Raw genomic sequence first — 26,498 nt, 5'->3', positions numbered from 1 at the left:
TTATAAGATTGAGCCAAGTTGTCCATTTTGACCTATTATTTTGACTATATTCAATTCAAGATTTTTAGACCAAAGATAATATGATTTTTTTTTGGGGTGCAATATATTACTAGTCTTTTTTTTTTTTTTTTTTTGGTAAATATATTATTGGTCTTACGATTATAGAAAATGTAGGGATTTATGTTATAAATAACATTTTGTCTCATCCATTTTTGTGATCATGAGCAATGCTAATTATCAACACAAGACACAATAGGCTATAGCGATTATGAGTTGACAAATGTGATAACGGTTCTCTATATTTGAGGCAAGATACATTAGCATCTTCACGTGTCTCTCTTCTCAATCTATGATATGAAATTATCTCATTGTCCTCTCATGTACTATCACGTGTATCCCATGAGGACCATTAATGTGATATGACTACATTAGAATACCTGAAATAAGGATGCTAATAATGAACTATACGGCACCAACACTATATCAAAACTACTTTCTACCAAATAAATATGATACAATAATGATATATGACTTATTTTTTACAATTTGGAATTCAATAAAGTAATGATTTGAGGTGATTTTATTTGGTACCATACCAATATCATACTAAATATTCGTTCTGTGCTGAATTGACATACTTGAGTTCTTGTTCAACAAGAGATACTTGTCTACAAATTTTTTTTTTTTTTTTCTTTTTATTTTTGCCTTACTTCCTCGATGATATTCATTGTATAATAATATTTAGTAATTTTTTTTGGAACCAAGGTTTGTTTAGGTCAACTTATATATACTTAGATTACATCTTTTGTAGATAACTTTATAATAAATTAAATACATGATGAGTTGTACCTATAACTGAAAAGTACTTTAAAAAAATAAATTGACCTTTTGAGTTGAAACTGTTTCACACCACTAAGTATGTCATGAGGCCCGTAACCATTTAATGCCCTCACGTCTTTACAAATAAAGGTATGGGAACTAGTGAAAGGAACTCTACAAACCATGAAAATCAGATTTGGGAATAATTAAAAGAACTTGGAAATTGAAACTTAGCATAAGATAAGAGAACAAATTTTATAAGTGCAAGAGAAAGGCAGTGTAGCTCCTATACATGAAAAGTAGAAAAACTAGAAAATACCTGTATGGCAATATTTGTTGTACAGAGCTTCAACATGCTTTTAGAAACTTCTTTCAATTTGTTAACTTTTAATGTTGAGAAGAATTCATACAAGTATGTCATGATGATTAATAGGGGTTTGAAGAATGGTGTTATTCATATGAAACTAACGTTGATGTGATTTTATTTCTGACTTAGGGTATAATCCTCACATAATTAATCAGAGAGAAAATGTCAATTTTTATCTCACCAAGTATTTCATGAAGGACAAAGGAAACAGCCAAGCACAACATAGTAAAATTTTTTTTTCAAATAAAAATTACGCAAGAAAGTGTGACCTCATCAATGGCATGTATACAAAATCATGATCTTAGGGCCTGTTTGGTTACATAAATCTAAAGATTTGAAATCTCTGTATTCATAAATGCGAGATTTATATCCGTTTGATTGTGAAAATCTCTAGATTCATGAAATCTAAAGATTCATCTTTTTACACTAAAAACGCTAAACATTTATGGGTATGGGGTGAAATCCAAATATTCCATCCCAACTATAAAAACGCTAAACATTTGAGCATTCACAAAAGTCACAGATGAATCCACAGATTTCATTTCACATGATTCAGTTAACCGGACAATTAATTTTATAAATTATGACTCCATAGATTTGAAATCTCTAGATATTTGAAATCTACAGACTCATGTAACCAAACAAACCCTTAATGCATGGTGTTAGATTGAATATCGGTCACTTATCAAATCGATAAGTTATTGTTACTATGTAGAAATGAATTTACTGTGTTAGAAAAAATTAACCTTTATGTCTATTTAAAAATAGATTTCATGACCATTGTACACTTTTATCTATACTGTGTCATGAACACAACATCAGTCACACGTAAAACTAGCATGTATATTGCCTAACATAGTCAATAAGATATGAATACCTAAATCCATATACATAAGTATCAATAATGAGTCAAGTCAAGTTTCATATAGACGAGAGAGATTTTCATTTGACCCTCTGTCGTCCAAATTAAGTACATGCACCAGTCTCTCCCGTAGAAACTATTTTTCTAAATTTTGATAAACTTGGAGATCTTGCTACAAACCTAAAAAAAACCGACCAACAAATGGGCCAAGCCTTTCAACTCACTCTTTCTGGACCAGCCTAGCTTCGTTGGTTAATGTCCCTCGAACCTCCCACACTCGTACTTGGGAGGATATAATGAAAGCTTTGAAAAAGTAGTATTCTGGCAAAGATGGAACTTACCCGCCATGACTTGGAGAATACTAGAAATTCCCTTTCCACACGCACCTACTCCCCCGCCTGCTGCCCGACCTCGGATCATATCGCACTGGAACACTTCCCAATCCAAATGGGAGAGGGGAGAGATTTCTTCGTTGAATAAACTTGAGTACATATAGGATACACCGGTGCTAAAACCTTTTCTCAAGATATCTTCCAAACTGTTGGGGTCGTTGCTCCGGATGTTGTTCCCCCGAGTAATCTGGATTAGTTTGCGTCCTTTGTTTGCTTGGTTGCCTTGGAGCACTTTCAGTTAAATTTGCAAGGTCTGCAAAACACAGTCTACGTGTGAGATCTCTTTAAATGACCTCCTTGTGTATAGTAGCCTCGTATCTTCCATCATAAAGCACGTATTAGGCCACCAAAGCATCCAAGGACGCTGGTGATTCAAGAGGCGGGGTTTCCTAATCGAACAATCACAGGATTCCCTCTCTATGTGATGTTCAATTCCCGGCCATTTCTTCTACTCCCCCTTCACACCATTGAAGCTTATAGAGAAAGAAATTGCTTTCTCTGGCCCGATGAAATTCAACATTTTCTTTGCTCATTCGGCTTTGATTTTGTAATAGCTTCATGAATAGAAGAGCATCCCTTTCAAAAAAACCTATGGATCCCCCCCCGCCACCCGGTCACCCCCCTATCCTGCCACTTCAGCACCTTGTGATCTTTGAGAAGATCATTACGAGCACTCTTCGTCAATCTTTTTGTAGATTCCGATAATTCCATGGTGGATCTGGACGAGAATGAATCCGGGAATCCAGGTAGTACCTTTCATTAATTTTCAACTGTATATGATATTTTATTATATCATTATTTTAAAAAAAAATCATATTAATATAAAAAATGATATCATCTTATATTATACTATATTTAAATTGAGAGAGAGAAAGAGTATAATAATGCTTAAAAGGGAGGATTTTATTGGTTGGTTGTCGTGTATGAAATTAGAATATGATTAATGTCATTTTTCACGTGCGAAATCAACGAATGAAACACCCCTTCCCCACTCCTTTTTTTATTTTTCTATTTCTAGAACAAATTACATTCACACCCTCTATATTTATAAACTATTATATTTTCATCTTAGAGTTTATTATATTGAAGAAGTCCTTGTATGTGTAACACTATTAATTTTAAATAGAGAAGACATATTTCTCCTTGCTAAATTCTTCATGGTTGTTTCTTCACCACCCAGTCTTTTTCCCCCTTTTTTCTTTTCTCCATCAAAATGGGTTTGAGGGCGTCAGAGACAAATTTGAAAAGTATAGTAAATGTCGAAGCCATGACTTAACCACTTATTCTAACGGTAAGAGTGTGTTTGACATGTAACTTGAAATATAGTTAGCGTAAATGTAAGATGATAGCTTGCAAACTCAAAGGGTGTGTATGTAATGTGCTATCTTTCCGGATGAGAATGGAATCCTTTCTTTTTACATATTATAATTGAAAACCACAATTTCATTCTCTCTCCTTCCCCTCGTTTCTTTTAATATGATATGTATACAATAGAAAATAAGCAAAATTTAAATATAATTTATGTGATAACCTATACCAACAGAATAGGTGGTTATCACATGTTAAATTAATAAAAATTTATATCATATAGAATCACAATTTTGTTTTTGCTTTTGGTAACCTAATTATTATTATATTATTTTTTTGGTATTAGTAACCCAATTACAAAAATGAGGGTATCTCAGGCAGACAGCTTGATCTTTTCAATTCAAGCTTTTATGCTTCCAAAAAAAATAAAAAAATTCAATCTTTTATAATATAGTATTGACAGTATGATAATATATATTACCAAAGCAAAATGATTTGATATGTTATCAAACAATCATAATACAATACAATATTATAAAAGTACGATCGAAGAGTTAGGAGTCCTAACAAAAAATAAAATAAAAAACACTCAATATAGTTGGCTAAAGCCTTTTCTTAATATTATCAGGAAATTTCCTTTTGAGTTTCGAATAAGCCCTCCTATTTGGCTAAAGCCTTCTCTTAATATAGTTGCAGTGATAATAATAATTAGTTCATATTCCACTTTCAAATGAGATAGACCTGAAGAGTGTCGTAGAAGAAGGACCTTGCTCTACGGTAGGCAATTTTCTAAAACTACAATGATGGAACAGTGAAGGATAGTGGAAATTTTACAGCATGGATCAATGGGTTCAACTTTAGGATGTGCCAATGAATATAGCGACTTTGAAGGCAGCTCTGCAACTAGCAGGCAAGATAGGTAAGCCATTGAAGGCAACGGATATTGTAGGTATGCAGTCTGGGGAACAACTCATATGCCTTAGAGAGTTAGAGTGAATGTTAATGTCCAGACGTCGTTTGAAAACCCATCTCAATGTATATATGAGAAATGTTACTACTACAGTATTGAAACTCAGGTTTAAAATGTTGTCAATATTGTACTGTACATACAACGACTGCATAGCTTATGAAGACACTTGTTGTATGAAGTTATGTAAAATCCCCTAAAATGCTAATCCGATAACCTCGTTGTTTTAGGTTGCCAATCCCGAAGAGCGAGTAGAAGGTAACTTTGGACCATCCGAATTGAGATTAAAGGTTCGGGATTCAAACCTACGGACTTGTTTGAACTAGGAGATGACCCAGCTACTTAAATCGATTTCAAGAAGAGAAATAAAGTCAGTCTGGAAGGTTTAAAAAGAAGATTTTGACATACACGAAAACCTATCATGCTCTCTACATCTCTTAAAGTCATTGAAGTCATGTTTATGTAACATTTATTTAAGGAGACCCAGTGAAATCACAGAGAATTAAGGTTTGGGAAAAGAAAGAAAATATTGATGTAAGTAGACAAAGTCGAGGTTGTGTATACTTGATTTTAATTCTCACCTAAGCTAGAAAGAAAAGTCCGAAGATTACCAAACATTATCTCAAGATATTGCTATGCTTTTAGGGAGATGCTCAATTCTTGCTGTCTGCTTGATTCACTTAGTCTAATAGCAGAAAATGAAGGACTACAACTAGAATTTGCATGGACTAAGGACTGCAACATGGAGTGGAGGTTCGAATACCATGAGACAAATAGTTTTGTTGAGACATCCCTTTAGGATTGAATGCCTTCATTTTTGGCAGGGCCAGTTCTGATACCATGCACTAAGACCATGTCAGCACTCCTAAAATGGAGATCCCACTAACATATATATGCCTTAGCCATGTTTACCTTCCGCAGCTATCTGACGTACCACCTGTTAGAGAACAGCGATGTCGGCATAAAAGATAACGACCCGAATCCGACGCTAAAGAGACTGTGTCGTACTGACATAGCTGCAGCTTTGTTCTACGCTATCATGAATGAACAGAACAATAACTGTAGCCACGGAATCCAAAGGCTTCGGTCCCCAGTTCCGACCACATAAACCCAGCCGTTGCGTGGCAGAAATTGAGAATCTCCGTTGAATATAAAGCCAAATCAATCATTTTCATATCTCAATTCGTTCCTCTTCTCTTCTCATCTCAAATTCTTAACTCGATTTCGGATTTCCCTAACATGTAAACCTCTTACAGAAGCTAAGCAACAAATAAGCATGTCTTCATGCACCTGTAGAGAGATAGGGCATCAAAATTCGGAGATGTTAAGTCATAGAAGTTCAAAATTCTTCTCTAGGAATGCATTTAATCATTACCCATATGGATTTCCTCGAAGCTCAGTGAAGTTCCGCTGTGTACTGTCTCATATCGTTCCGAAATTGGCGACTTCTTCGTCGTTGAATTCAGTTTGTAGCTTGGGGAATGTGATTGCAGCGGCTGCAGCTGCTGCTACGGGCTCTGGTTCGTCTCATGCAGCTGTTACTTCGGCACTGGCTCATGTAGCGGTCTCTGCGGTAGCGATTGCCTCAGGGGCTTGTCTTTCTACGAAGGTTGATTTCCTGTGGCCAAGAGTAGAGGAGCAACCTGGTCGGTAGTGCCTGATAGCTTTTTGTTGGAAAATTACTCTTTAATTTCTGAATCTTCAAATTTCCTGATTGGTTGTTAATACTGAGTGTTTACTTTATTGAGTTTGTTAAAGTAAAATAAAGAGCCTATTAGATGGCATTTATTCTGTAAAAGTCTGTTCTGCGACTTAAGTTTGTCGCTAAAGGAATTAGGGAAGAAGTAAACGGAGAAAAGAAAGAAGTTGGAGAAGCTTGACATTATAAGACTCACATTGAAATATCTTTATCTAAAGTTGTTGAATTTGGAGCACTTCTGATAGATTAAGCCCAACTACCAATTGGAATGTATCATTGATTTGTAAACAAATGGTATCCCAAACTCAACTCAATTGGACTCTCCATAGTGGGTCAACTACTCTAGTAAACCTGACTGGTCTGTGCACAAAAGCAGGAGGAAAGGAAAAAAGTTAAAAGAATTGAGAAAAATCTAGTCACAGCTCTGAAATTCAGGGATTTCTATCCCACTTGGATATCATTATAAACCTTTTCTATTAAAATTTTGTACCAAACCTAGCTAGGGATTCTATGGTGCACAGCAGAATGGGAATCATGATCCAGGGAGCCCTTGCTAGGATTTCTATTAATATATATATTCTACATATTAAAGGAAGACATGGAATCTGCAAGGTTCCCATTCATTCAAGCATCTAGATCAAATTCAGAACCAAATTCCTCTCCTTGTTCATGCCACAGTTAAATGCTCTTGTCATTTGAATTTATTACATTGAACTTATAGTTAGTCAGCTGTTAGTGGGAATTGGACCTAGGAAGCCACTTTAGGTTCATCTAGGAATTTTATACTGAACCCTGTTGTCCCAATTCACCTATTCTCTCAAATGATATGTCAAAAGATTGAGGTATTCCACATGTATTTTCTGATATTGTTCGACAACCTGCTGCACAAATGTCGGAAAGATAAAATATTGATTCTGTATAGACATTCAACACGTAATATTCGCACTATCTAACAACATGACTGCATTTTCTGTAAAGCAAAATAAAAAAATAAAAAAATAAAAAACATATAGCATCTTCCCTACTGTTTGAAGTTTTACAGAAAGTATGATGTATCCTCTATGAATCAACACCCCTAGGACTAGGCTAGCCTATAATTTATCAGCTATTAGTTAACTATACATGTTTTAACATAAAAAGTCATCCATAACAAAGGTTGGAAAATATATAGAGTTGGGATTTATGTGATTATATTTCCAGTTCGGGTTTTGTTTGTAATTCTTTGTAAGTGATGTCCTTTGGTTTCTACTTTGGTTATTCTCTTTAAGTTTATCTTATAAATAAACATGTTGCGCTCGTGCTTAGACTAATTCAGTCTGGCCATACAGATGGCTTTCTTCTAGGTGGAGATTTGGTGATTGATCCTTAGTATGTGTGAGGGGTTTGTGTTATGTGTTGTGCCTGTATATTTTGAGTCCACTTGGTGCCATGTAATGATGTCATGTTCAAAGCTGTGCGCATCTATGTGTCTGTGTGTGTGCGTGCATGTTTCTAGGCCAACACATTGAGGAAGGGGCTGGTGGGTGTTTGTTGATATACTTTATTGTGGCCATTATGAGATTTAGGGATGGATGGTTATAAGTTGTAACTGGTAGCAAATTAGGTTGATCAGTTGGTTACAATTGTTTCTTCTCTGCAGTTTTGAGAGTTCCTTTTATGTTCATTCTTTGTACTGTGCAGTCGCCTATTGCTGCTCTGTCCTTGTTCTGTTCAAGTGTTCATACTTCATAATGTGGTTCTTCTTTTTTTTTCAATTAATAAATAAATTCATTACCAAAGGAAAGAAAAGGGGGGGGGGGGGAAGGGATATGGAGTTACATATGATTTTGTATGTCAGAGAAGACTGTTATCTGCATGGAGCATACTGCTATACCCTGCATATCATGATGTATACTGTGCTGAACCTGTTTCTCTCTGAATTCAGTGTCTGATATATATCGTATCTTGTGGTACTGGTGTATGTCATTGTTGCATGAATTGATTTGCCACTTCTATGTTTTTGGATCCTTTTATACCCTGTGGTTGCCCTGGGGTTGTTGGAATCAGAAATTAAGTGTTTCTGTTCTGGGATTCCCTTTCTTTTTCTTATTTCTATTCTGCACTCTCCTCCCTTCCTCCCTAGTCATGTACCTGGTTATTGTTAGTACTCTGTTTCAGGCACTAGTAACAGTCCAACAGTATCAGTTTGATTTCTCATGTCCTTTTATCTTTTTCCCCTGAGATTTGATGTGTTATTACCTACTCTGGGATGATCCAACTTGTGAAGTTTGGGAGCAATAGCCTAAGTGATCTGAGATAAATCAGTTGAGTTACCTAATTGGGTTCCTGTCTACTGCCAGATGCAGTTTCATCTCTCCTTTTCTGCTTGGTCTTTCTAGTCGTGGATGGTTTCAGTGGAAGGTCTGACTGATGGCCTTAACCTCAAAGATTTCACCTTCAACAGACTTGGTCTGATGGGCTTCTTTGACTTGAAGTCCTTTCTGGTTCCAGTGCTCCTGCTTCTAATTCAGAGGTTTAAAAAAGTGCAACTCATTGTCTGCTTTTGTAAATTGTACTCATACTTAGGGAGAGAAGAGAAGAATTGGAGAGACTAGTCCATGTTGTGCTGTGAAGCTACATAGAAACTTGTGAAGCCTCCAATACCTTCTAGCTTTATTTAAAGGAACATATTACAAGTAAAATCAGTATAGGAAAACAAATTGTAAACAGAAAATGATTTAGAAATCCAAAACAGACTCAAAATCCAACTCCAATTCCATTGTGAATTAGCGCCAGTTCTCCATTTCCTTGCCCAAAATGGTCTTCTAACAGCTTTTAAAACCATAATTTCTCCCTTGATCCATGTTCATTGTCCATTCCAAGTTTTCCCTTGCTTTAATTTTAACACCTTGTTAATCCTTGTCCTTTCTTATTTACCTTAGGATTCTGCTGACTTACATTTCTGCCTTCCACTTGCAACTCCAGAATTTTCACAATTCTGCCGTTATGTTTATACTATTGGCTATTGGGCCCTTGGGTGCACAAATAGTATCCCTTGCTCGCATTGTATTCCTACAGAACCTTATCAGATTTTGGGTTAAGTATATAATATATTCTGATACTTAGCTGCTATTGTGACTATTGCTCTGCTGTTTGAGGTTATGTGGTTTATTTGCTGCTGGATGTTGGTTATTATTGCAATATAATGATGGGTTATTCTTTGGTGTCTCCTGTGCACTATTTGTCCAATGTAATATTACACATGAGGGGGAATATTGAGGATTCAGTTAGGTTTCAACTGTGAAGATTATGTTGCCTTTGCCTTGCTCTGTCTGCCTGTGAAGAGTTTTTTTATTGTTTTCCTACGGTAGATTGTTATCTGAGAAATTTGAAGATTTTTATTATACTATATTCATGTCATCAGCTTATTGTTATTAGCAATTTGAAGATTATGTCATCAACAAGTATTCTCTTATGAAGATTGTTATTGTGGTTTGCAGCAACCTTGTGCTGTAATTATGATTCTCAGCTTCCTTATGCTGTTTTTGTGGTTCAAAGATAGCTACCTTATGCTGTATTTGTGGTTTACATCAACCTTTGTTGCCTTTTATCTTTCTTCTTTGTGAATATTACTAGTTGCCTTCTCTAATAAGGGGTGTTATGATGTTGCTGCTGCTATGGTGCTTTGGCTTAATTTCGGCATTCTTTGTTGCTTATGTTGTTCCAAGATGGAGCCTAGGATATATATCTCCCTGCCTTATGGGGAACGAAGATGTATTGTTGGCATGTTTTGTAATGACACTTTTCAGTCAGGGGGTTATGCAATTCTTCATAAATTTTTTCCTCACTCCTCAGTTTCCATTAGGGTTATTTTTGTTATTTGCATCTGAAGTTAATAATGTAAAATAAAGATGCTGCCCTAATGGTTACACCATCCAACTAGCTGTATGAATGGTCTTTTCTTCATACCTTTTTTTCTTTTCTTTTATGCTGCATTGATGTCATTACCTGTTTATATTTTGTCAAAAGTTCTCAAGCTAACCAGGTGAAAATTGAAAGAAGTTTTAATATTCAAAAGGTCGTGGTTCAGGGAAAATATAAATCACTAAAACTATTGGGACATCCTTTTTTTTAGAGGGGGAGGGGGAGTGTGAGTTGGATATCACTCTCCAAAGAGGTATATGTAACTACTACACTGTAACAGAATCAAGAAACAAGCATCGTTGATCACACTATATACAGAGGAACAATTTCCTGATTCACCATTCTCTGCATCAAACTACATACACAATCAGGCTACATGAATTTAAGTGAACACGAGGAGATGGGTGCTCCATGGGACATTATCAGCACTTTCTATATATCTAATAGCATTTGCAGAATCTCCTTTCAAAATTAAATGATTAAGATCTCTTCAGTCTTCAGAAGGCCAGCTCCATGTCTTTTTTTTAAATGATTCAGTCTTATGATCTTTGGGTTCAATATGACATGAACTTCTATCCAAATGGGGGGGGGGGGTCTGGTGCAATGCAATCAATAACACTACTCTGGGTTCTTGTCAATGTTTGAGAGTATGAGTATGAACTGTACGTGGAAGAAAATAGAATTTATAAAAAATCTGTAAGTTAATAAAATGTCCAAGTACAACAATGACAAACCTTATTCCAACTAAATGGGGTCAGCTGCATGGATCCTTGCCTTCAATCAGCTCTATTTAAGGCTATACTATATACATGCCTAAGCTATGCATATCTTTTCTCAACAGTTCTCCTAAAGTTATCTTGGGTCTGCCCCTAGTTCTTCTAATTCCTTAGATCTAGATTTTCATAATTTTTTTTGGGTTAATACTTGGACATCTCTTTTTCAATAAGATGTCCAAAGATTCACAAAAATTCTGAAATTCACACACGCACACACATATATGTCAGTGTAGATGCTGGCATAGGGCATTTTCATTTACTAAATTATGCTGTATTACTTTAACAAGTTCTATTTTCACTAGAAATCATAAGATTGGGTATAAAGGTAAACTTGTGTTTCTTTTTTTCTTTTTTCCTCCAATTGCTGAGATGGAAAACTGTGAATAAATGAGAAAAGTTAGCTTAGAATATAAATATCACGTTAGTGTTTGACATTCTCATTTATTCAAGCTCCGTCTACTGAATTATGTTTTTATGGTTCTGTCATATAGTAAAATCTATAATTAGAATAGTGGGCCCACCTTGGGGTTCACTTATTGGGTTTACTTCAAGGTTACTTTTTAGTACCTCTGGGTGCAGAAAATTACGCTGATCATATTCTAGTCTTGAGTTCAATCTAATTCCTCGATATAGGTGACTAGTGGACGAAAATACGTTTCAACCCTGTTATGGATCAAGGGTCCAAATGTCACTATTAGTCTACGGTACTGGGGCATCCCAACACAGTAGAATGAGATGCAGGGAATCACATCCACCCCTTCATAAAATAAATTTCATCATCAAAATTTGCATACCTGATCAGGCAAAAACTAAGAAGTTAACCTCAAAGTAGACCCAATAGGTGGACCCCAAGTTTGGCCCGTAATTCTCTAACTAAGGCCCATTATTCTAATTATAGATTTTACTATATAAATGATATTATGTATGTGTCATATATGTAATGATCAATGGCCTAGATGATGGAATGTGGCCAAAGAGGATCAAGGGAAGAAAAGAGGAACAATAGTGGCAAAAGAAGGGGGTGTAGGAGAGTGGTTTTATGAGATTGAAATTGGAGAGCTCTGGTGATTACACCTAACAAGGATAGGTGTCACAATGAAGAGAGATAGAAATTGAGGTGTCAAGAAAATAGGAAAATAAGCTATAGGTGTCATAAGGGAGAAAAATGAGAGAGGAAGGGTGACACATAAGTGAATAAGTGGCACCCAATTAAGAATGATAAAGTGATAAAATAATAAAATAAAGATGAAGAGGGTTTACAATATGACTAGAGGATGGGTGTTTTACGTGGAAGAAGAGAGAAGAGTGAGAGAAAGAGAAATAAAGAGAGGGAGAGAGAGAATAAGAGAATTGAAGATTAGGGTTGAGCTTATTTTGCATGGAGGGGGGGGGGGAGAGGGAGAGAGAGAGAGAGAGAGAGAGAGAGAGAGAGAGAGAGAGTAAGAGAGAGGAGAGAGAGTGGAAACTTGAGAAGAAAATTTGAGTGAGAGAGAAGAGGTTGTGGGCTAGAGGAGAGGGAGGGGGAGAGAGAGAGAGAGAGAGATAACGAAAAATATTGAATTGTCTTTGTACTCGAAATTGGGGACCTGTTTGTACCAAAACAAGCACCCAACAAGTAAAATTTCTCTAAACGTAGAGTACTCTAAATTTATGGTTTCTTAATTCCTTAGTGGCCTGATCAGTGTGCGGGATTAAAAATCCGTAAAATGGAACCGGGTTGTCATTCGGATCAGTCATTCCGTTTTTTGACAGAAATACCCCTGCATACAAAATTGACTGTAACTTCTTCGTTTGGCATCGAAGTCAAGTGATTAAGAATGCGTTGGAAAGAGGACTCAGAGATCTACATTTCTTATGCTTAGAAGAAACCCCGCGTCCGACCAGAAAATGGTCAAATTGGCTGATGAAGTTACTGCCACTGGGACAGACAAGATAGCCCAATCAATGTCGATATTGTGCCGTATCATATAGATGGGCCCTATGATTGTATATGCAGTTTGTAGGTAGATCAAGATTTGGAATGATTGGTGATGTAGAGTAAGACGGTAAATTGGTGAAGGAGGGCGTTCAATTTAAAAAGGTAGGATCAAACCGGCGTATTTGTGAGTATTATGACTCAATCCATATTATATACAGTTTTAGGGTATCTTCATTTTTGTGAGTATTATAATCCGATCCATGCTATGTACACTGTTATTGTATTTTTTAACTAACATGACTCACTTGGTGTTTTTGGAAAAAAATGATCTAATTGAGCATATGATTATTCTATGCATGGTTGATGTAGATACATGCAAGTGATTACAACTCTTTTGTTATGATTAAAATAATCAATGAATTTTTTATTTATGGATTATTCATTATTCTTGCATTTTAAATGATTAAATTGATAATTTAATAAATACAAGATTGAAATGGAATAATAGATGTTGTGCTGACGAGCACTGCCCTTGTAAGTCCTGTTTGACATTGGAAAGATTGGATCTAAGCCAATGATGGTAGACTATGAGGTGTACATGGCCTTATGCCCAGAGAACGAAACCACTTTGATGGTGAAGAGGTAGCCACTTTGGTGGTGAAGAGTAGCCACTTCACTTGGTCTGAGAGATGTACATCATTTATGGATCTACTTAGGCTAATAACTGTAATAAAAGAGAAAGAAAAAAGAGAATATTTGAAAGAGAGAGAGAAAAAAGAATATTTGAAAGAGAATTAATATTTTGAAATATTTTCCAGAACATATAATTTAAGACTGAATGTTTTATGGCACATGCGTTGACATGTATTGGAAAAAGATTGAATATAATGTGCATGCCATGTTTTATTTTCGTATGTAGCATGATTGTTTTATAATATTCACTGGGTTAGTGTAGCTCATACCTCATTACCATGTACAGACAGACAGTCAAAAGTCAAGGGTAAAGGCATAGCAATCCATGAGCAGGATTGAGAGCCGAGGTCTCTTTTTGATAATGCTAGCCATTTTAGTTTGTAAAGGACAGTTATATTTAAGTATTTTAAGGGTTTGTATAAGATGGTAAATATTCAATTCAATAGTTAATGTGGTTTTGGAATATGGACAACTATAGTTAATGGAAAATATAATTAGAGTTGTAGTTGCCATCAGATGATCTGTTCTTTTGAGTTATTTATCCTCTCTTGATAAATTAATGTTCCCGCTGTGGTTATTATGATATTTTAACTGTATTATTAAGAAAGAGTGGTTAAAGAGAAGTAAGTGCCATGTCACCTAGTAGGGCTTAGGTGTTATGGGCCCACCACGCCCTAGATGGAGCTCATGATTTCCTACGATTTTGTTATGATTATAGCTTCCATGTTTTCCAAGCTATATTTATCATGCATACTCTTTGAAACAGCCATAATGGTGACCCATGTATTGTTGATTGATTTTCTTACTTAATCAGATGATGATCTATGTGGTGCAGATTCTCTTGTATTGGATGGAGTAGATGTCACGGGGTACCCTGTCTTTCACGATGAAAAGGTTCATTATTTCGTCCTGTAGCATGGTTTGGATATCACCATTTTCTGCAACTAAGACATTAAGCTTTGTGAAGGCAGGTGCAAAAGGCTATTGCATTTGCAAGGAATGCTCACCAGGGCCAGTTGAGGAAAACTGGAGACCCTTATTTGAGTCACTGCATCCATACAGGAAGAATTTTAGCAGCTTTGGTTCCTGCAAGTGGAAAACGAGTAATTTTTTTCAATCACTTTTGAACTGTTGCAGCTTTCTTAAAACAAAAAAAGGTTAGATACTTATATTGTTTTTGGAGTTATGTGTTCCGCTCTTCCTTCTGAGGCTATGTTCGGATGCATCTGTGAAGGAATCTATTCCATATGGTTTATGATGGATCTAGACCACTCATTGTATCCACCTATTGAATGTGTTAACATAGAGATTTTATTGACGAAATAGGAATTGAAGTGTTGTATTCTTCTGTTTATTATTCAGAACTTTACAATCAATATATACACAACTGCTATCTATGAAATATGAAAGAATATCCTACCTAGAAGATTAGAATAAATGAGAAATCTACCTAGAATAGAAGATTACAATAAATGATAAATCTACCTAGAATAGAAGATTACAATAAATGAGAAATCTACCCAGAATAGAAGATTGCAATAAATGAGTAATCTACCTAGAATAGAAAAATACCCGTAATAGAATATTACAATCTGATCTACTTAGATTAAAGATACTAATAAAATATTATGATATGATTCTAATATTTTCCACACTCCCCCTCAAGCTGGTGAATAGGCATTCTCCATTCCCAGCTTGGATATGCATTTTTGAAAGGCTGAGCTGCTCAATCCTTTAGTAAGTACATCAGCAAGTTGATTATGTGTAGACACATACGGCGTACAAATCAGTCCGCTATCCAGCTTCTCTTTGATGAAGTGTCTGTCAATCTCGATGTGCTTGGTTCGGTCATGTTGAATAGGGTTATGTGCTATACTGATTGCTGATTTGTTGTCACAGTAGAGTCTCATTGGTCCACCCCATTCAACCTTTAGGTCTTCTAAGATAATCTTCAACCAAAGTAATTCACATATTCCTTGAGCCATTGCACAAAATTCGGCTTCTGCACTTGACCAGGCCACAACATTCTACTTCTTGCTCCTCCATGTCACAAGATTGCCACCAAGAAAGGTGCAATATCCTGTGGTTGACCTTCTATCTACTGCTGACCCTGCATAATCAGCATTAGTGTATGCTTCTAGTATCATTCCTTTATTCCTTCTAAATAAAAGGCCTCTCCCTGGCGTCCCTTTTAAATATTGTAGCACACGGTGAGCTGCATGCAAGTGAATTTCCTTTGGACTGTGCATGAATTGGCTGATTACACTAACTGCATATGCTATGTCGGGCCTTGTGTGAGACAAGTAGATTAGTCTTCCTACTAGTCTTTGATACATCTCTCGGTCCACAACAACATCTTCTTCTGCATTCCCAAGTTTACTGTTGGGATCTATTGGAGTGCTTGTTGGTTTACACGCGGCCATTCCTGTTTCTTTAAGGAGATCAGTGATATACTTTTGTTGAGAGATGAAAATGCCTTGTTGAGAGTGAGCAACTTCAATGCCAAGGAAGTATTTTAATCTTCCTAAAGCCTTGATCTCAAATTCCTTAGCCAAGCATTGAGTCAAATTTTGTTTTTCTTTTTCTTCATTTCCTGTCACTATTATGTCATCAACATACACAAGTAGTGCCGTGACTCCCCCTGATGATGAGTGCTTGATGAACAATGTATGGTCTCCTTGACTTTGCTTGTAACCCGTACTAATCATGACTTCAGTAAATCTGCCAAACCATGCCCGCGGTGACTGTTTGAGTCCATATAAGGCCTTTTTTAACTTGCATACAGTATTAGCAGCTAAATCATTCTCATAACCCGGTGGAACCTCCATGTAAATTTCTTCCTTTAGTTCACCATGCAAGAATGCATTTTTAACATCAAACTGTTGTAAGTCCCAACCATAATTTGCCGCCAAGGATAGTAAGATTCTGACAGTATTCATTTTTGCAACTGGAGCAAATGTTTCAAGGTAGTCAATCCCGTAAGTTTGGGTGTAGCCCTTGGCTACCAACCTTGCTTTGTACCTTTCTAAAGATCCATCTGCTCGATACTTCAATGTATAGACCCATTTGCACCCCACAGGTTTCTTCCCTTATGGTAACCTTACAAGTTCCCAGGTTCCATTGCTTTCTAATGCTTCCATCTCCACATTCATAGCTTGCTTCCACTCCTTATTGGATAAAGCCTCAGATAAGTTGTTAGGAATGGCAATGGTGTTTAAACTTATCAGAAAGGCTCTATGAGATGGGGAAAGATGTTTAAAGGACAAGAATTGGGCAAGAGGGTACGTGGGTTTCGTTGTGCATTCTCTAGTGCCTTTCCTAATGGCAATAGGAAGGTCTAGTTCATTACTATTTGTGGGCACATCAGATTCGGTTTGTAGTGAAGGATTAGTCATTTGTACCTCATTTCCAGAATTTGGATTGGAGTCTTGAACTTGCACTGATTCCGGAACAAGGTTCTTCTTCCTTGAGAACACTTTTCCTTTGCCAAATCTCACATGCTCAATATCAGAAGTATGCTCTTTCATTTCAAAGTTTGACATATGTTCATGTTGTTCACAGTTTGACACAGGTGAGTCTGACACAAGTTTAGATTGTTCACAGTTTGACTCAGGTGACATAGTGAAGTATTTGGGAGTGAACTCTAAGTCAAGTAAGGAATTCCCATTCTTATCTTCCATTATTGAATGCTCCCCTTGAAGATGAGATGTGGAAAAATAAGACTTATGTTCATGAAAAGTGACATCAATGGAAACATAGAACCTTTTTGAAGGAGGGTGATAGCACTTATAGCCCTTTTGAGTGGAGGAATATCCTATAAATAAACATTTGAGTGCTCTAGGATCTAATTTACCCCGATGTGGTCCATGAATATGAACAAATGAGACACACCCAAAAATTCGAGGAACAAGGTTGTTTGTCGTTTGTAGGTTTGGGTAGAAATGGGAAAGGACATCCATTGGACTCTTGAATCCTAAGACTCTCGAAGGCAGCTGATTTATGAGATGAGTTGCTGTGAGGACTGCTTCCCCCCAAAATGACTTAGGCACATTGTGTTGGAATAGGGAGGCTCTAGTTACATTAAGAAGGTGCCCATTTTTCCGTTCAGCTACTCCGTTTTGTTGTTGGGTATTAATGCACGATGACTTATGTATAATTCCCTCCCTTTGAAAGAATGGAGTTAGAATTTGATTGAAATAGTCTCTGGCATTATCAGATCAAAATCTTTTTATACTAACTCCAAATTGGTTTTTAACCATGGAATGGAAGTTGGGAAGAACACAACTAACGTCGGATTTGTTTTTGAGTAGAAAAATCCATGAGACACGAGTGCAATCATCAATGAATGACACAAACCACCTAGCCCCAGACACATTAGGAACTCTAGAAGGACCCCAAATATCACTATGAATGAGATAAAAGGGGATGGAACTTCTTTTCTTGCTTAAAGGAAGTGGTACACGCTTGTGTTTAGCAAGCTCACACACATCACAATGAAACTCATCAACATGTATGCCTTGAAACAAAGAAGGAAAAAAAGATTGATTACCCTAAAGGAAGGATGTCCAAGTCTATGATGGTAAAGCCAGATTTTTTCTTTATTGGTTTGAGAAGGACTACCATTAGTAGCATGTGAGTGGCTTGGTGCCTCAAGGTAGTAGAGTCCATCCCTTTCTCTAGCATGTCCAATCGTCCTCCCCGAATCCTTGTCCTAAAATACACAATGACTATGGTGAAAGACTACATTACAATGTAAATCTTGCGTGAGTTTCTTCACAGAAACGAGATTTGTAGATAGTCTAGGAACATGTAGGACATTTTTCAAGGTGAGGGAGGAGTTGAGCTCAATATTTCCAGTTCCAGCCACAATAGTTAATGAGCCATCAGCAGTAGCTATCTTCCTACTACTTGGACAGGGAGAATATGTGGTGAAAAGATTTGGTGAGTGTGTCATGTGGTCAGTTGCACCTGAATCTATGATCCAGGGGCTTGAAAGAGAATTACTAAAGACATTTAATCCAATAGAAATTGGAAACTCACCTGAATATGCCAAAGAACATGTACCTAGTTTTTTGTTAAGGTTGCTCAAAAGAGTTTTTATACGTTCTATGTCCTCCTGATTAAGGCTAGCAACCTCTTTATTAGTGGCTTCAAGTTGCTGTGCAGATGTAACATGCGCTTGACCATTATTTCCAGATTGCTCTCCTTTGTGCCCCCACTCTCTGCTAGGAGGTTTACCATGAAGTTTCCAGCATCTTTCCCGTGTGTGACGAGCTTTCTTGCAATAGGTACACCATAGATTGTCTCTGTTTTGTTGTTTGGATTGCCCAGTTTTTCCACTTTCAACAGCAAATGCCTTGTTGGTTGTGGGAGTTGAATGCTCTCCTCCTTGAGATACCATTGCTGAACTATCAACACTTGTAGGCTCTAACATCAGTCCTCTTCTTCTCTCTTCCCCTCGAACCAATGCTACAACTTCATTGAAACACGGCACATCTGGTTTTCCAAGAATCTGAACCCTTATTTGGTCAAACTCAGGATTTAACCCAACCAAAAAATCATAGACTCTATCTTGCTCAATATACTGCTTTACTACTGCAGCATCCTCAGAGCATTTCGTCTTGATGACTCGGTAATGATCCAACTCTTGCCACAAAGCTTTCAGCTGGTTGGCATATTCTGTAACTGATTTATTTCCTTGTTTGGCTGCTACTATTTTAACCTTGACCTCATAGACTTGGGCCGCATCTCTTGCCTTAGAATACGTCTGTTGGATAGCCTCCCAGATGTCTTTGGCAGTTGCCAAGAACATGCATGTATCACTGATTTCTAGAATCATAGAATTCCACATCCATGCCATAATCATAGAATCTTCTTCGTCCCATGCTTCATATTTTGGATCTTCTGGTTTTGGTCCATCTCCAATCAGGTGGCTCATCTTTCCTTTGCCCTTTAGAATGGTCCGAATGAGTTGAGACCATTTTAAATAATTTCTTTCATCGAGCCTGTAGGCAGATTGAATATTCTGCAATTCTCCATTCTGCAGATTTTTTATTGTCTAATCAAATGCGGTCCCGGAAATAACCTCTCTTGGTTCTGACATACTCTTTGTAGGTGCTTAAAAATAGTATGTGAAACAGTAACCAAAGATGCAGTAGAACAACAGACAAGACGGAGAAAAGAAAAAAATCTGTTTTTTAGGCAAGGAACAAAAAAAAAAAAAAAAAAACAGAACAGAGCTGAATAAAGAACGGCGATAAAGGCCAAAGGAAGAATAATCTCTGTGTGGTGGAAACACTAGAGATTAAAGGCAATGAAGGCCTGAAAGCTAACAGCAATCCCAAGATTGGTTGGCTCTGATGCCATGACGAAATAGGAATTGAAGTGTTGTATTCTTCTGTTTATTATTCAGAACTTTACAATCAATATACACAGCTGCTATCTATGAAATATGAAAGAATATCCTACCTAGAAGATTAGAATAAATGAGAAATCTACCTAGAATAGAAGATTACAATAAATGAGAAATCTACCTAGAATAGAAGATTACAATAAATGAGAAATCTACCTAGAATAGAAGATTGCAATAAATGAGTAATCTACCTAGAATAGAAAAATACAATAAGAAAAATACCTGTAATAGAATATTACAATCTGATCTACTTAGATTAAAGATACTAATAAAATATTATGATATGATTCTAAGATTTTCCACATTTATGATATTCGGTTTCAGCTTAATTCAATACAACTCTGCTATCCTTATCTTATTTAAATGTGGTTGACCATGTGGATCTGGCTTTGCCATTCATCCGTAAGTGACCAATTATGGTTGCTCTCAATTGAATGATTGTGATGGCCCATTACAATTTTCTATTATGAAGATGCATCGAAGCTTCGAGACTGCCAGAGGGTAAGGTTATGTGGCAGACCATGCCGTATCATGAGCCTCATGAACTGCTACATCCTTTTTATTATGAAGTCCACTGAAAGGGTAGCTCTCTGATTGTCTGAGGTGCTGTTTTGGCAAATAGTAGAAGTATAGCTCCTTACATTCTGTTTCATAGATATTTCATGTTCTATTGCAGGCTATAGACACAGTAGTGGCAGGGATTCTTCATGATGTGATTGATGACACATGTGAAACCCTGCACAGTATAGAAGAGGAATTTGATGCAGACATAGCAAAGTTGGTAGCTGGTGTTTCCAGGCTGAGCTACATAAATCAGGTAGTTTTAAAAACTGGTGTATAGTGTTTTCAGAGTTTTTCTTTTTCTTTTCCCCCCTTCTCTTAATCCATTTTTGCTAAATGACGGATGAAATTGCATTGTGAATTAAAAAAAAATTCTCTAAGGTTACAATTACCACCATATATTTTGGTTTTATTACATATTTTCCCACTTTCTTTGCTGCATCATGACTCTATAAGCCTTTCTCATTTCAGTGCTCGCCGTTTGAATCTTATTTGCCTTCTTTTTTCCTTGCAAAATTGTCTAGGAGAAAGTGGTTATGTGTATTTTGCTTATTGATTTTTGGAAGTATGGTGATTTTGGAAAACATGTGGTATAAGATCCTGTAAATTTTGGTTTGCATTAAATTTTAGTGTAGTTCATCATCCACGGTAGAGTAATTGCTATTTAGGACATTGTAGGCATTCTTCATTTTAATATTTGGTTTTACAATTTCCCTTCTTTGCGGCCCCCTTTCCTTTGGCGGTTTTTGCCCTTTTTCCTGGTGGGGTGGTTGTTTGTGTGGTGTTTTGAACATGTGGTATAAATCCTGATTTTGGTTTGCATTAAATTTTAGTGTAGTTCATCATCCACGGTAGAGTAATTGCTATTTAGGACATTGTAGGCATTCTTTCATTTTATTGGGATCTGAGATGACCACATTTCTTAAATATTTTTGGCATTCAAGTGATGATCCCAGGTGATTCTCTCTTATACACACACAATACCTTTTCCCCTTTCCCTGTCTCCCCCCTTTCCTCCCTCTTTCCTTTTCCCTTCCCTTTTTTTCTCCCTCTCTTCTTCCTTTTTTTCTTTCCCTTTTTCTTTCCCCCCTTTCTCTTTCCTTTGGCTCCCTCTTTTTTCTTTCTTTCTTTTTTCCTTCCTCTTCTTTCTTCTCTTTTCGTTTTCTTTTCCCCCCTCCTCTTTTCTTTTTTCCTTTTTTTTCTCTCCCTTTCTTCATCCACCCTATTTTAATTCTTTGGGAACCTCATCTTCTAAATCACCTCTTTTACTTAGATTGAACCTGGTACCTAAACAATCACTCGTCTCTTTATCGTCGTATCACCACTTCATCATCGCCCGATCTGACTGTTACAAACTAGATATTCGTCTTGTCTACTGTTTGCCTTTTGATTCCGCTACTCTCCATGGTCTAATTTGGTTTAATCCCCACTGGGTCTCATCTCACCATATCATCCGCTACCCGGGGACCTCATCTTGTGTCTTTGGTTAATTCATCCATTCCTCAAATAGATATGGGCTTAGTTGACCCTTGTGTGCCCCTGTTTCGGAATTCCTTACTTTGCCCCCCACTGTTCAACACTAGCACCGAACCATCATACATATCCTTAACTATATCTACATATTTACTTGCACACTTCTTTTCTCTAGTACTTGCCAAATTAACGCTCTGGGGACTCTATCTGGCTTTTTCTGGTCAATAAATACCATTGAGGTCTTTCCTACATTTTCTATACCTTTCCATGTCTCCTAATTAGTAAATAGCCTCCGTTGTGATCTTCCCGCATACCCAAATTGGTTCTCCGCGTGTTGTGTCTCCCGGTTTCAATTATTCTCTCCCATAATTTCATCGTTGGCTCATCAATTTTGCCTCTATGTTATTCAACTTTGATATCTCCTTTTTTTTGTAATTGGACCACCACTTCTCCTCCAATCATCGGCATTTTCCCCGTGCTCATAATCTTATTAACAACTTGTCCCACTGTCCATGGGTTCCGCTCTTCCCTTCTTGGGTTTCTCGGGTGATTCTCTCTTATATATTTTAAAATGCTGTTTTTGAACCAACTGTAAAACTAGACAGGTTTCAAGAAATGTTAATACTTTTATTTTCACGTAATAGAACAGAAAACTTAGATTGGATTCCATTCTTCTTCATCTGTCAAAGGAAGAAGAAGCAGAGAAGTGGAAAATTTTCATTTTATCAACTGTAATATTGCAGAAAAAGGGATAATGATTTTCTGCAATCCTGTACATATAATGCATTTGGTAGTAGTGTGTTGTCCTCTTTTTCTTCTTCTTCTTATTATTATTATATCATAGTTCTTGAAATCAAATTGTTTTCCTTTAAATGCAGCTGCTCCGGAGACATCGGCGGACAAATTTGAGCCAGGGTACACTTGGTCCTGATGAGGTAATCCACTTGAATCATATTTGTTACAACCGCTAATCCCAAATCAAGATTCTAATTATGGGCAACAACTATGTATATCAACAGTTCCTGCAGATGCAGGCTTGTACACACGCTGCCCTGCATGTGAAATATGCTGACTCTGAAAAGCTGTCATGAGACCCTGAGGGCAGCATGCTACTCATTGCATACAATTGAATTATTGACTTTCCTACTCTGATGCCATGCTACAACTGCTTAACCCCAAAGTTTTAGCTGCTATGTAAGGGCAAGAACAATGTATATCAACAATGTCATCATAGATCAGGCATGCTTTGAATTTTCAAACTATGCAATATTGAATTTAAAAGTCCATAACAAACAACAGGTACCAATGAGCAGCTGGTTAGGATAGAACAACCCCCCCCCCCCCAAAAAAAAAAAAAAAAAAAAATGGTAGTTGGTCCATCAAGCTTCTGTTCTTCTGTTTCATTTGGTTGCTTTTAGTTTATAATCCTCTATGATGAGGGGTCTTGTTCTCATTTTTTATTCATTATTTTAGGGTGGGGGAGGGGCAGGGCAGGGCAGGGCTTGGCTCGGTCATGTGATAATTCTTTTAAAACCTGGTGGGATGGCTTTGGTAATTGATGGATACCCCCCCCCCTCTAGTGCGTCTTCCTTAAGCCCCATGTGTTGCTCTTGTATGTGTTTCTCTCTTGTGCATATTATTATTCTAGACAAATTTCGGGCGCCTACTACTTTAGGGATCATGGCAGGACTTAGAAGTTGAACACAATTAGCATTACTCCTGTTAGGGGTGATTTTTGGCAAAGAGTTAGACTTTTTCTCAATCCTTTTTGCACCACAACCCTGGTCGAGTAGTAGCTTATCCATGAACAATCAATTGAGGGGTCACTTGTTTCTTTTTTTCCTGGGTATAGCCCTGGCTTTCCCCTTGCTCAGTTAGCCCTACCTCAGTACCTCAGGAACCGTTAAGCATGACATGACATGTACTAGAGTTGAAGAACCACCCTTTTGGTTGTTAGATTATTGGTACTAGCTGCTCTTGATGATCCTCTTTAGCTAACTTGTACTGCATATTACATTAACATGAATATAGATGCACTACGTCCCCTTTGAACACTATTTTCTTTTGCTTCCTTCCTTTCTTCCCTTACTCCTTGTTAAACTGTCTAGATTCATTCTGCACATGTTCCACCTGTTAGGATAAGGATTGTAGATTATACTTGGCTTAAATTCTGCAATGAATATTCGATCTGTATTTTATTCCAGCCTTACATTAGGAACTTTTGATGCCAGTATGTTTCCGTAAAACAAATGCTAATTTTATCCTAGGAAAAATAACTGAGAATTTTATTTTCATTTGTATAGTTTGATGCAGCATAGAGCAAAAACATTATTCTTTTTTCTAAAAAAAAGAATGAATTGTCATTTATAGCTTTTATGTATTTATATATCTCATGGATATTTTATGCTGTCTTTAGGCAAATAACTTACGAGTGATGCTTCTGGGTATGGTTGATGATCCCCGTGTGGTTCTCATCAAACTTGCAGACCGCCTACATAACATGAGAACCATGTATGCAATCTAGAGGTTCTGGAACTTTATTTTTCATTGGTTGGACTGATAAGATATACTTTTATTGTTAACTGAGTCTCTTCTCAAATGAGCAATATTCTTTTTGATTTATTACTTGAGGATGATGTTATCGATATCTGTCAATCAAGCTTCCTATCTGTGTTTTTCTTCTCTTGTTGGACTTATGGTTATTCCTGATGAGATGTTTGGTTTATAATATTATCATATTCACACTCTTAGATTGCTTCTTCTTACAGTTATGCACTTTCATCACCCAAGGCTCAAGCTGTTGCAGAGGAGACATTAGCTGTGTGGTGCTCTCTTGCTTCAAGATTGGGTGTCTGGGCTTTAAAAGCTGAATTGGAAGATCTGTGCTTTGCTGTTCTTCAGGTTGATAAGTTCTTCTTCTTCTTCTTCTTGTTTTTGATGATAGTCAGTGAAAAGGTTCATTAAGAAAGAAGATGTTACCAATAAATCGGCTCTACAATTTTCTTTGCATATCAACCAAAAAGAATTAAGAAAAGGGGCATGCCCAGCATACTAGCCGTTTCAAGTAGATCAATTCTTCTTCTTTGTATTCTTTATTTTTTTTTATAGCCCGTGAAAGATTTATTAAGGAATACAAGAAGAATGTGGAGACTAGGACTGTAGGAGTTACCTCAGAATAACTAAGAAAGAAGAGGGAAAAAGGAAGAAAGAAAAAAAAAAGCTTCCAGAGTGCATGTAAAATTTTGTTTGCATATCAAACAAAGAATTTAAGAAAAAGAACTGTGAATAGCCTAGCCTGACCCCGACTCTGACCTTGACCCTGATGGCCTGATCCAGACACTATCAGGCAGGGCTAGTCAAACTCTGATCTCCAAATACAAAACAATGAAACTTTTCTTGTAATTCCGTAGTGTTCTCTATATTTGCCAACAGTATCCTACAAGTTGTAGGACCTGACCCTAGTGCAGGGTTAGAACATTCCAACCTGGGCCAGAAATTTGGGTCCGGATCCTGTTTGGGCTCAGGCCCAGTTCAGTTCATCAGGGCAAAACTTGCACACTACTGCCGCCAGTGTTGGGTCTGGGGAGGTCATAAATAAGGACAACTGGGCTGTAATTTGTCTCTCAAAACCTTGACAAACTTCATGACAATGAAGAATGTCTCCAGAGATATTTCCTCCCAACAATGAAGGTTGCTTAATTATGACTATCCAAATCATCAATTGTCAACTTAAGTTTACTAATGATAATTACCCCTATAAACTTGTGTAAAACATTGATGAAAGAAATGGAGTGGAAAGATGTGACATTGTCCGCTTCTTTTTTGGGAGAATGACATTCTCCACTTTACCATGCTCGGAATCAGAGAAGAAGTTCTAAATTGCTTACACATTCTTCCTTATTGAGTACCAAATTAGAATGTTGAGTTTGCATGTTGCAACCTTCAGAAAAGGGTTGTGCAACCCTGATAAGTGATAACTATGTGTTGGATTCTATTAGGAGTTAAATTAGAGTTTGTATTCATGTAAAATTCTATTCCTTGTAATAGTCTACTTTCCACTTAATTATAAATAGAGGGCTTGAGATCATTGATCAATAAGCCATTCTACTACAATCATTTCTTTCAACATGGCATCAGAGCCTAAGTTCAATTAGGATCTTCTTCTATTTTTTTCTTTCTTCAAACCCATAAACCCACAGCAGATTATCTTTTTTTCTCCAAAACCCTTCGCAGTTTTTTCTTGTTCTTCTACAACCTAATTCTGCAACCATCGTTTGGCAGAATTTTTTTTCCCTTTTCAAACCCATCGCACCGCTGCACTATTGTTTCAGTTCCACCTCGAAGACCA

At 36.8% G+C, this 26,498-nt stretch overlaps 1 protein-coding gene across 2 annotated transcripts in view; it reads left to right on the top strand.

The window, feature by feature from the left end:
- Positions 1-5,799: 5,799 nt before the first annotated feature.
- Positions 5,800-26,498, top strand: part of LOC149000063 (uncharacterized) — an 82,682-nt gene continuing 61,983 nt past the window's right edge. The window contains exons 1-7 of one of the 2 annotated variants that reach the window (XM_089139810.1): positions 5,800-6,361; positions 14,540-14,598; positions 14,676-14,807; positions 20,793-20,933; positions 23,029-23,085; positions 24,567-24,661; positions 24,919-25,051. In XM_089139810.1, coding sequence (XP_088995936.1) covers positions 5,992-6,361; positions 14,540-14,598; positions 14,676-14,807; positions 20,793-20,933; positions 23,029-23,085; positions 24,567-24,661; positions 24,919-25,051 — 987 coding nt within the window. In that variant the 5' untranslated portion in view covers positions 5,800-5,991. Of the gene's footprint in view, positions 6,362-14,539; positions 14,599-14,671; positions 14,808-20,792; positions 20,934-23,028; positions 23,086-24,566; positions 24,662-24,918; positions 25,052-26,498 lie in introns of both variants that reach the window. The other variant, XM_089139811.1, reaches the window with a different exon arrangement.

This window comes from Hakea prostrata, chromosome 11 (assembly GCF_041222555.1).
Source record: "Hakea prostrata isolate BN-2017 chromosome 11, UWA_Hpros_2, whole genome shotgun sequence".
Taxonomy (NCBI): domain Eukaryota; kingdom Viridiplantae; phylum Streptophyta; class Magnoliopsida; order Proteales; family Proteaceae; genus Hakea; species Hakea prostrata.
This window is presented reverse-complemented; position numbering and strand designations above follow the sequence as displayed.